This window comes from Mesoplodon mirus (assembly GCF_964341445.2).
Source record: "Mesoplodon mirus genome assembly, chromosome: 4".
Lineage (NCBI taxonomy): Eukaryota > Metazoa > Chordata > Mammalia > Artiodactyla > Ziphiidae > Mesoplodon > Mesoplodon mirus.
Window position 1 is genome coordinate 151,267,237 of NC_138979.1, and position 12,739 is coordinate 151,279,975.

The 12,739-nt window shown below is 40.7% G+C and overlaps 1 protein-coding gene across 1 annotated transcript in view; it reads right to left on the reverse strand.

Annotated features, from left to right (window-relative positions):
- ESR2 (estrogen receptor 2) overlaps nt 1–12,739 on the reverse strand; it is a gene marked incomplete at its 3' end in the record, with an annotated part of 65,072 nt that overhangs the window by 15,803 nt on the left and 36,530 nt on the right. The window contains 4 exon segments of the mRNA XM_082618823.1: nt 2,292–2,425; nt 7,331–7,384; nt 8,260–8,398; nt 11,130–11,429. Coding sequence (XP_082474949.1) covers nt 2,292–2,425; nt 7,331–7,384; nt 8,260–8,398; nt 11,130–11,429 — 627 coding nt within the window.

Consider the following 12,739-nt stretch of genomic DNA (forward strand, 5'->3'; position numbering starts at 1 on the left):
GAGGATGGAAGAAGGTATAAAGGTTACCCTCTGGTTGTTAAGATTAGCTACTTGGTGTCTGGGTGGAAGGATTAAGAAAAAATGGAATCAAAGCAAGCCTCCTTCAAAGTTTCCATTAACTTTTAATACAAGATGCTATGCTGTTTATGTAAAATTTTATATATGAGCATATGTGTACATATCTATCTCTATCTCTCTATCAAGAGCTGTTAACGAACAGTCACCAAAGATATAGTGGTTATCTAGGGCGGAGAGGGGGGACTCCTAGTGATTTTTATTTTCTTCCTTGTATGTTTTTCTTTTGTTTGAATGTTTATAATAACCAGGTATTATTTATATAATAAGAAAAAAACAGCAAAGCTACAACATACACACATCTTAGATGCTTTCCTCATTTCCCACCTCTAACCCATATATTTCCCTCAAGTCCGGTCCCTTCCTCCCAGGCCCCTCCACACCAACTTAGTTCTGGCTCTCATGGTTCCTAATAACTCCTGTTAGGCCCCTTGCCTCAGTCTCTCCCCTCTCCAGTCAGTCCTCCGCATGGAAGCCAGAGTGACCTTTCAAGAATGCCTATCTGGGGCTTCCCTGGTGGCGCAGTGGTTGAGAGTCCACCTGCCGATGCAGGGGACACGGGTCCGTGCTCCGGTCTGGGAAGATCCCACATGCCGCGGAGCGGCTGGGCCCGTGAGCCATGGCCGCTGAGCCTGCGCATCCGGAGCCTGTGCTCCGCAACGGGAGAGGCCACAACAGTGAGAGGTCTGCTTACCGCAAAAAAAAAAAAAAAAAAAAAGAATGCCCATCTGTCCATGATACTTCCCTGCCTGACCCTCTTCTAGGGCTGCTCAATGCCCCAGGCAACAATTCTCAACGGGAGTTACACTCAGTAATCTTCAACACTGCAGTTTACAACCTTGTCCACCTCCCCCTGCTCTTCCACTGCATGCCTTGCAGCTCCTGGCTTACCCCCGTACTTTCATTCTTCCCTGCCTACCCCTCCCACCTGCCCATCAACTCATTCAACACCCAAACATGTTCCCTTCTGCAACCACTTCAGCACTTCTCCTGTCTTCCCAGAGTACTCAGTGCTCTGTACACACTTTGTGATAGCACTGAGATCATTCTTTTTAACGAATTTGTTTTCTCTCTCTCCCTATGAACCATGGGAGGGCAGGAATATATATATCCTCAATATCTTTAGTGAATGAATGAATGAAATGAATGAATAAATGAACTTATAAAAGCAGAACCCAAAATAGTAAATATAAATGCATGTTAACCATGTAAAAGGTCCGTATAAACACTGAAAAGGGGCTGAAAGTCCAGTTATAAAATACATGAGTCACGGGGATATAATGTACAGCATGGTGACGATAGTTAATAATGCTGTATTGCATATTTGAAAGTTGCTAAGAAAGCAGATCTTAAAAGTTCTCATCACAAGAAAAACGTTTTGTTAACTATGTATGGTGATGGGTGTTGACTTTTTGTGATCATTTCTCAATATACACAAAATTCAAATCATCTGGGACTTCCCTGGTGGCGCAGTGGTTAAGAGTCCACCTGCCAACGCAGGGGACACGGGTTCGAGCCCTGGTCTGCAAAGATCCCACATGACACGGAGCAACTAAGCCCGTGCACCACAACGACTGAGCCTGCGCTCTAGAACCCGCGAGTCACAACTACTGGAGCCCGTGTGCCACAACTACTGAAGCCTGCGTGCCTAGAGCCCATGCTCCGCAGCAAGGGAAGCCACCACAATGAGAAGCCGCGCACCACAACGAAGAGTAGCCCTCGCTTGCCGCAACTAGAGAAAGCCCGCATGCAGCAACGAAGACCCAATGCAGCCAAAAATAAATAAATAAAAATAAATTTATAAAAAAATTCAAATCACTTATGTTGTACACCTGAAACTAATACAGTGTTATATGTCAATTACATCACAATGAAATAAATTAAAATGTCAAAAAAAGAAGAAAGGATGACAGGTAAACATTTTGAAGTTCGCTTTTTCCTTTTCCAGTAGAGTGGTTTCAGCTACTTTTAAAATTACTACCAGTAATTCACCCAACAAATAATTTATATTCAAATTACCAAAAGTTAACTACAGTTTAAATCCCTATAAAATGAAACAGAAAAGTCCGAAAGAAAGCCATTTTCCCCTTTTTAAATAAAATAAGAAATTCAGAAAAAAAAAAAAAGAAAGAAATTCAGTATTCCTCAACACCATGCCAGCTCTAGAAACAGCATCTCTCCCCCATAAAACATGGCCCAGCTGTGTGGTTACTTACTGGAGTTGAGGAGGATCATGGCCTTGACACAGAGATATTCTTTGTGTTGGAGTTTTAACTCGCGAAACCTTGAAGTCGTTGCCAGGAGCATGTCAAAGATTTCCAGAATTCCTTCTACACATTTCCCTTCATCCCTACAAAAGTCCATTTAGAAATGTAAGGAACATACAGCTTCCGGTAACCATCGAAAGCAATAAGGAGTATTTTCTTTTTAATCTCAAGTTTCATCTTGTACACCCTTTAACTATAACAAGACAGTAATGGGACCACACCCAGAAATGTGAAATTACTAGAATTATTTTTATACAAGGAAGACAGGGCATTTCCTAGAAGTCCATAAAGCAAACATTTGAATATATACTCTTTAGGCAACAGTGTGCACTGGAAGTACATTTTCCTCCTACCTATTCACCAAATGTTTTCTTAAAGGAATACCATTTCTGTTCATTATTTTTGATCTAAACTATGTCAGCCAACCAGACCTCAATATGACACATATTACTAAAATGATACAGTCCATGTTCTCATCAAAAAACTCTGAAGTATTAATGAGGAAAGACTGAACATTACAGAAGCAAATATCCCAAGAAGAAATATTACTTTATATCTAGGGCTTAACTCTCACATCCTGGTGGTCAACTAGAAACTGGTGGGGCAACTAAGAGACATTTAAATGCACTTTGAAGAAAAGCTAATATGACATACAAAGAAATCACAATTACAGAAGATGGATTAGAATCAGGAAAGGAAGGTAGAAATGGAGACATGGTAATTTTGATGTGCCAAAGATTATTTTTAAGCAAAAGTTTTAGACAAACTTTGGACCATGTAATTGAGATTCTTTTGAGCACTCCTTACGGAAATGAATGTTTAAGCATACTTTTGAAGTAAATTACTTGAACTGTACCCAGAAAATACCAGCTTCAATTCACTCCAGCCAGACACACATTATTCCACCTCACTGCTCCCAAAACAACTTCCATTATCATCAGTCATAGAGCTACTGGAAGTCCTTGACAAGCAAGCAGTTAGATGATTTCGTCACGAAACATTCATTTGCTTCTAAAAGCCTGCAGTACACAGCAAAGGGCAGCTATGGTGGCCATGAGTTTCTGCAAGTTTCATTTTCAGTCTCTGTAGCAGCCCCTGAAGGGGACCTGAGATCTTCAAAGAACTGGCTGGTCCCTCCTCCTTCTCCCAACCCCAAGCCAGGACATTTCCAGTGATGGTAGTAGTTGGAGAAAGGGCCTCTGTAGAGTTCAAATGAACTGACACCAGTGGGTACTACCAATCCTGCTAAAGCCTTTCCTATTTGGTGCTATGCTTGGATGCCCGCTTACCAGGATCCTGCAGTCCACAGCGTTCACACCCCCACAAGCTCACTACACAAAGCTACAAGTATGCAAACTGTGCTCACTGGCAAACAAGTGCGGTAACTTTGGAAACCAGTTTAGACTTTCTGAAAGCGCACAGGTTAAGTGATAAAATGTCAGTGCCCCCTAGAAGTCACTCCTAAGGGAAAGGCCACCTTGGAGAATCAGAGCCCTGGGCAAAGGGTGCCAAAATCTATAGGAAAGCCCCAGCCCTCCATATGCCATCCACCCACCTCCCCTGCTCTGGGTTTTCCCAGGCAGCCTGCTGCTAGTGTCCAGTAAGGACATGCAAGCCGTGAACATAGCAGAGGCACAAGAAATACTTATTCACTTATTCACTTGAATGCCCCTCAAGCCAATCATCAAATCACTCAGCCTAGAACAATTAATTATTGGAAACTGTAATTGGTGGGCTTAAGGACATCTGATACTGAGAAAAGCTAGTTTTAAAATATCTCTGGGGGCAAAAACAAAAAATCCAACAAGTCCTGCATTGACAATTTAATAGTTTGGCTCTTTACTCTTTTGTGAGACTCAGAGGTGGGGTCACAGGCACATGTGTGCATGCACACACATGCATGCACGCATGCACACATGCACACACACAGGCACGCACACACACACACCTCCCCAAGTAGTATGACAAGGGGACTCATTTGAAATCAATCCTATTTTGCAGAAGCTGCCACCTGTGCCTAAAAACACATCTCTAAATACTGAAGTTAGCACCATTTCCTCATCGAAATACATACCATTTAAAATGTAAATTCATATTTCAAAAATGGAGGTAGAGGGACTTCCCTGGTGGTCCAGTGGGTAAGTCAGGGGGCCCGGATTCCATCCCTGGTCAGGGGAACTAGATCCCGCATGCCACAACTAAGAGTCCGCATGCCACAACTAAGACCCGGTGCAGCCAAAATAAATAACTAAATTTTTTTTTTTAATGGAGGTAGAGTTTATATTTTAGGGTATCTTAGGCCTTGATAAATGCTGTAGCTCAAAGTAATCAGAACATATGTACCGCATGGAAAAAGTGAATTTCTCAACCAGCTGTAAAGAGCTAGGTCTGATTGCTTTCTCCAGCAGGTGTGAGAGCCAACCATCTCATTCAAGGGGTGGCAAGGTTAGAATATTTTTATTCACTTCACAGGCTGTAGAAAACAAATACATTTCTAGAAAATAAATGAGAAATATAGGGGCAATAAGGTACAATATCTTATAAAGGACACCTTAATAGAGTTCTACTTTACAATGAGTTATATAGAACAGAGTGAGGAAGGACTTTACAATCAATGAGACCTATTTCATTTATTCTGTAAGTAACTATGATTGACACTGAATTACGAGTAAGAAATTAAGACAGGTTTAAAAGATCTGAATTTAACCTAGTGGGTATATGAGTTGGATGTTAAAATACTGAAACAATATATCAATCAAACCAAACTACTCATGGAAATTTACTTTTACACTCCATTTCCCCATAAACCAGAGCTAAATAAAAATAAAAGTAGTAGTTCCATGTGGACTATCTTATATTTGATAATCACTCCCTTTATAAAAGAAAAATATTGTTTGATACCGAGGACAATGTGTTGAAAGAGTGGGCTTCCCTTTGGGGTTCACTGTTTTGTACTGACATATATATATCCGCTGGCAGCACACATGTGGCTAATGGACCACAGTTTGTCTATCTTTGTGTGGGTGGCAATAGGGTTGGGAGAGCTTAGCACATGGGAAGGACTTAAATATTGAACTCAGGTGAAATGATCTGAGTACAAAAGGGAAATACAAATTCAAAAGTGAAAATTCTGCCAGTCTCTTGAAGAAAATTCAATATACAAATACCTGAGGTGAATGCAAACTCAGTACATTTACACTTGTGAGTCCACAGAACTCCATAAACATCCACTTCCTCTGACTTTTTAATAACATTTGACAGTTTCCTATTGATGCTAAGGACACATAATGTCTTAGCATATATGATTTTTTGAGCAAGTAGAAGTTCAGATTCTGTGGTAGATCTTCACATGAATTGGGATTCTAGTGATTACTAAAAGAACTACCTTGTTAGAAATAAGCTGAGATACCCGGATTTTCCTCTCATCCTCAGTAGATTCAAGTTTTCTCGCTGCAGAAGCCTCAACAAGAATAAAGGGAAACAAATTATAGTCTCAGTCTCCACAAATAAATAGGCTAATTTAATTGTATTCACTGCTTACATGGTCATACCACCACTTAAAGGAACTCTGACAGGACAATCTACCAAAAGACAATTATTTTCATGTAGTGTGAAAATTATTTATTCACGTTGCAAAAAAGATTCACAATAGAACACTTTTATGGTGCATGATCCCTGACTTTTGGAATAAGTCACATTTTGAACATTTTTGAATAAGCAACTCCTCCAGAAACATACCCATTACATTAAAATGTATTTATCTGTATAACAGATGCACTAAGAGTCTCGGACTTGAAATTCTTTACTTTACAGAGTGCTCAAATCAAGTAGGGACTGCAACAAAAAATAACCACTAGTAGGCACTCCAAAAACATGCCTGTTCAACGTGAATGCATTTACAATTCCCAAGAACTCCTCTTTTATCCTCAAATATACTCAATTTCTACGTTGTAAAAAATAAGACATCCAAAAATTTATAAAGTAATGTGAGTCTATTAAAATAACATATAAGAAAAATTACTTTTTTTTCTTCTATTACTTAACCAACAGGTAAGCCTAAAATTTATCTGGGATTGGTGTCAATTTACAGTAATTTATATACACACGGGAGTTAAAGAACCCACACAAAGAGGTAAGTTAGTTGTACTAAAAACCAGGAATGAAATAGTCACTGAAAAAAAACACTAAATGTGGCATCAATTTAGAAATCAAGACAAAAAATAAAATAACCCAATCCCAAAGTCTGCAAATTTATTGGTTCACCAAAGAATAGAACTTCTTCCTAGCACTAACTTCTAGGGAATTTTATGTGTATATTTGTGTGTGTGTGTGCCTTTATTTAAATGCCAAGTGGAATATAATGAGTGAATGAATGAATGAATGAATGAGACTGATGGCTTGGCTGGGTGCTTGGCCCTGCAGCCTGCCTTGCAACATGGTACCCTGAGATGAGAGGAGGAGGAGCAGGCTTCTGAGGTGCACAGAGAGTAAAACAGAGTTGTTCTAAGATAAAAGAATAAAGTAGAAAGTTACTTTGCCTTTTGGCCTCCTCCTCTTTCCTCTTCCAGTTCTCTATCCTGCTGGGAGGCATGTACTGTTGTAGGTAAGAGTGTGGACTTCACAGCCAGCCCCTGTGCCCAGCTCCATCACTTGCTAACTGCAGGTAAGTTACCTACCTCCTGTTTCCATATCTGAAGGACAGGGATAATAATGGTGCTTACCCATAAAGGGCTGTTGTGAAGATGAAATGACTTAACACATATCAGTGCTTAGGATGGTGCGTGGAAGCCAATAAGTTAGCTATTTTGATTGCTACTGAAGGGTTTGGGCTTCCGAACCTCCCTCTGGGCTTGCTCCTACTGGAGCCACAGTCCACGCTCCAGCTCTTCCCAACGGCCCTGTTCTCCACCAACACACCTCTGTTACTTAGAACAGTGTTCTTTGTCAATGCTGTCATCCATGACAACAGACAGAATGGGTGCTAATTCCCAGGGCTATTACTTTTCACCTGAGTAAGGTGTGCATGGGGATCTTCTGATGATCTAAAGAGGCAATGCAAGGGGCAGATCCTTTCCATTCATAACACTAGGCATCCTTCTTTGTGCAGAGTCAAATGTGACTGAATATTCAACACTAGCACTTTTTTCAATATAAGGAATGTGGACATCAATTTCCATGGAGATTTTCAAACTGTTCAAATTTACTCCAAGAAAGCATTCTACTTTTCTCCTAAAGAGCCTGAGTGTTGTACATTCCAGCTTTCCCTCCATGAACAGTTCACCTAAGTCAATTAAAAATTGGTTCCTTTTCTGCACCATCTTTAAAAGAAAACCAAATGCAACCAAGTTATCACATTAACACTATCGTTCCCCAGTTTCCGTTAACTTTCATCTGGTTTTAATAGCCATTCGTTCCACAGCTATTGCCAAAAATGCTATATAGTACATGTAGTTAGAGTGAGTTAAAGCATGTTAAAATAAACTTGGTAGATTTGTAAGAATTTCATCACCTGTCCAAATAGCTGGAGATGTACAGGGTCCCTACCAGTGGAAAAAACAGCAGGACAGCTTAAAATGATAACCTGAAAATGGAGTTTTTTAGTGCAGAAAAATCTAAGTTGATGTGTACACTTAGTGGCCACATACCCTGCAGGACACAGGCCCCTGTTGTGGTCTGGCCAGTGAATGCGGCCACACTGAAAGAATAGGTAAGAATGAGTCACAGGACACTTAATCATTGTGCCCATGCTCTCCTTCTTGGGTTCTTGACCCAGTGAAGGAACTCATGACATCATCCTCCTCTTACCTACCCTCTCAGGAGTAAGGTTTTAATTGCAGAACCCAGGACCTTGTTCCCACTTCACTCAGCGCCTCACTCAAACCAGTTGGAGAAGAAACACAAAGTATTTTTTTCTCACCTGTCCAGAACGAGGTCTGGAGCAAAGATGAGCTTGCCGGGGTGGTTGATGGAGCGCCACATCAGCCCCACCATGAGCACCTCCAACCAGCAGCTCTCCAAGAGCCGCACTTGGTCGTACAGGCTGAGCTCCACGAAGCCTGGGGAAAGCAAGAGGCCGTGAGCACACCCCACCCTCCTCCTCAGCTCCCCCGTTCCATAAAAACAGAAGAGCAAGGTTTGAAAAGCTACGAAAACACAAATCATACAGGGCAGAAAAGTCAATATTTTAAAGACATTGCTAAATGCTGACAAGTGAGAAAATCTTGAACTCAAAGTGAGTACTCACTATTTTCTAGTCTCAAACCCCTTCTAGAGAGAAATGTACTTCATTCAGAATTTCTAAAGGACTGTCACCTGGGCTTATACAGCTCCCCAGACAGATGCTAGGGAAGAACAGAAAGCTGGCCCTGACCTTTGTTGGTTATATCCTAATAATCCCTCTGCACTACTGAGAAAGACAGAGCTCAGCTGCCAGTCAGAGGGGCTGCCAATCTGGCCCAGCCCATGACTGGGGCTAGGAGGAGTGGGGGGATGGGATAGTGAGGGTGGCGGATGGGAGGCTTGCAGAGAGAGCAGGGCCAACCCCTGCAGAAAGTCAGAGCTCCAGCTGAAAGAGTTTCTTCCATTGCTTAACATTTCCCATCTAGCGTTAGAATCATTCTTCTGAGTAGGTGTGCTGTCTCTAAGCTACTCTACTCTGAAGAGGATAGGTAACAATCGAAACAGGTCCCTAAGGGAGGTGAGCACTTCAGAAGGAGAGATCGCTGGTGTTTCCTCCATAAGCCACCGTAAGAGGAGGAGGCAGTATAATATAAATATAGTAAATATAAACAAATGGCTTTGGAGTGCAATGCATTCTGCTTAGAACCCTGCTCGGCCTCATCCCAGCTAGTTACTTAATCTCTTATTAAGTCTTTGTTTTCTTACAGGAAAAATGGGGGCAACAAGGCCTATCTCTGAGAATTTCCTACAGCTAGGATCTCTCATCATCCTCATTTCACAGATGAGGAAACCATGGCACAGAGAACACACATGGCTCAAATCTTTGAACAATTATAACACAAATCTGCACAGAGGAGAATTTAATAGAGTAATGAATGGAAAGATGGATAAATCCTTTCCAAAGCCACATCCTACACTCAATTCCGGTTCCTGATATGTGTACACGTTTCAATCTCACCCACAGTTATAGACAATAAGCCTACCCAAAGGAGATCAAGCTTTTCATACTTGTAGATATTCAACAAAACCAAGGCTAGGTGATATTCTAATTTTTTTCTGGTTTAGACAATGACTATATTAGCTGAGAAAGGGGGGAAAAATCCCACAGCTTCAGACTATGCCTAAGCTTTCTGAAAATTTTCCAAAATACCAGGCTTGAAGAGGGACTAATGCAGCTTAAGAGTCTGGTTTTGTTTTGGCACAAAGAAGCTGCACAGCTCTCAGGAGTAATTAATTTCGCCACTACTCTCCATGTGGGATCTTGAAAACTAGGCTTGGAATACACGTAGAGCAAAAGCTAGAGGAAATTGCGTCAGTATTGTCTCCTATGGGAAAGAGCTGAGAAAAAAACAGCATTCTGGCAAAGGTGAAGATGCTAGACTATCAAAACCATAGTGGAAAACCCAGAAATTCTCAGAAAGCTCAGAAGCAAACAAATGACCCCCTATGGATACTATTACCTGAGGCTCTTACACCCAGCTGCTCTTCACCCAGCTTCATGCCCCCTTCTCAATCTTTAAAATGTGCTTAATGCAGTTGCTGACCTCCAGGCCATAGAAATTGTCCCTAGTGGCTTAGAACTTGGAGAGAGACCTCATTTCTTAGACAAATGTATAGACGTATGTGGAGAAGCCCTTCCAGGGGAATGGTGGGTTGCTGTCATTCTATGTTAGAATCCTTGATTCATTCTTTCACAGAAACACCAACTCAAATAATAATTAGATGGTGACAATGCAGTATTTGTTACAAACTGGTCTTGGAAAGTGGACACATTATAGGATAGAAAATGAATGTTCTAAATGACAATTTATGAATAACCAAACCCATTTTTAACTCTATCAAGTTAAAAAGCATTCCAGGTTTATTGATGATTCATGTTACTTCTACAGCTGATTTACTCTATTTATCCACATATATGTACATACTACTGATTCTTTCTCTATTGGAACAAAATTTTACAATTCCTATTTAGCATCTGAGAAACGTTTCACTTTCATACTGGTCATACTGAGCCCCACCCCTCCTCCCAAAGTGAGAAGTCCACAGCCAAGAGATGGGTTAAGGTGGAGTCCAGATCCCTTCCTTTTAGACCATGTTCCAGGTCCCAGGACCCTAGAATTTCCCGCCTAAATGGCCTCATATCCACTTCCAGAGCCTGGGTGGGTCTCCTCCCTGGGTCCATCATCCCAGACCAGATCTAGGCATGAGATGTGGCCAACAGGCTAGTGTCTGTAGGAGATGTGGACAGGTAGAATGGGGTGTGTGCAAGGTGGTGTGGGATGGATCCAGGAGTGGGAGAAGAAGGCAGAGAGTCAGGAAGAGAAGGGGTCCACCATATACAACTCTTTCTGCACTGCCTTGTCTGATACAGAACTCAGAAGAATTCAAGAATTCTAAACTGGAACCTGGCCTTCCAGGACGTGTTGAAGGCACACATATCAAAATAGGAAGAAAGAACATATTTCATTTAAAGGTTATAAATCAAGCTCTCAAACTGCTAAATACCCAAGACACAATGTGGACCTCCATTTTGTATTCTTGCCCCATAAATGTTAGAGGCGGCCCTTTCTACAAATAAATTTAAAGCTAAGACCCAGAAAGCCCTACCCGGAATTTTCTTGGCCCAGCCGATCATGTGTACCAGTTCCTTGTCAGCCAGCTTGGTCAGGGACATCATCATGGAGGCCTCGGTGAAGGGCGTGCTGGGGCGGCTCACAAGCACGTGGGGCGGCTCGGCATCGAGGAGTGTGAGCACCAGCTGCTCTGGGCTCAGGGCACTCAGTAGCAGCTCCTTCACACGGGTCACGTGCCCACCATTTTTCTTGGCTTTGCTCAGGCAGTGCAGCTGCTCATCAGAATTTCTCTGCCTTCGAACTACGCGGTACCCACACCTTTCTCTCCGGGAGCCTAAAGCAGAGAGCAGATGATAACACACTGCTTTCCCGTCTCTTCTCCAACCCAGCAGTCAAGTTCCCCCAGTCGCCAGGGTAAAAATGAAGCAGTGATATCACTGGAAGACCTGAGTCTATTCACAGAATGTGCCTTAGAACAGGAGCCTGACTTTTATTTCTGGAGCTTGTGGGGCACATACTAAAGATTAGTATATTTGTGACTGACTGTACTGGCAAAATCAGTAATGACTTTTTAGGGACAATAGCCCAAATGATCTTTAGGTTTCCATTTCAAGGTCATCTATTCTATTTCTAAATCTAAATCCATTTCTCTTTTAAAGAGTGCTGGTATACCTCAGTTTCCAAACCATGAAATTAGGAATCTTCTTCAGGAAGAAGATAAGGAAAAGTTAGGAACTGAATATAAATAATGCACTTCTAATAATACATCCTTAAATTCTTTTGCATGTGTGTGCGTGTGTCTGTGTATTCTTTTTACATACTTAACACAAATAAGTTTATTTCAAACAATAAAGTAATTGAAAAAATCTGGAAAATATAGACGAGCACAAATTTTGGCTTAAAGTCAGTTTTCTTTTAATGCTTTTATACTTTTCCATATTTTGTACACAACTTTATATATGTGTGTATATATATAATTGTATAACCTCCCTTTTCTTTTTTTATTAAAAATGTATCATTTTATAACAATTAAAAAATCTGTATAGCATTCTGTTCTGAGTATAGCAACACTTATTTAAAGTGTCCCCTGTTGATGGAACTCTAGGTTGGTTCCAATTTCTTTGCTACTATATTACAAATTACAATGAAAATGCATCTTTGTACCTGTATCCAATTACTCCCTTATAATAAAGAGAAAGAAGTCAAGCTGCTGAACCAAGTCGCTCGTTTAAATTAAAATTTTAAATTTTGATGCGTATTGATAGATTGCCCTTCAAAACTATTTTAAAATTTATAATCTAAATAATACTTTAAGGGCTACCTATTTTCTTATAACACCGTTGGACATTAAAAATCATTTTTAATCTTTGCTAATCTGGCAAGTGACTAAACAATCTCATTTTACTTTGTATCTTTTCAATTACTAGCAAGGTTGACTAAAATGTTTGCCCTTCATTTTCTCTTACTTGTATATTGCCTATTTGCTTCTTTTGCTCTTTATCTCCTTAATTACCTACAAAGGCTCTTTATATAGGAATGATAACTTTTGTTGTATTCAATATTTGTCTTAGTTGTTAATATATCTTTTAACTCTGCTCATGGTGTCTTCTGTCATAAGAAGATTTAGTACATAGTCACATCTGT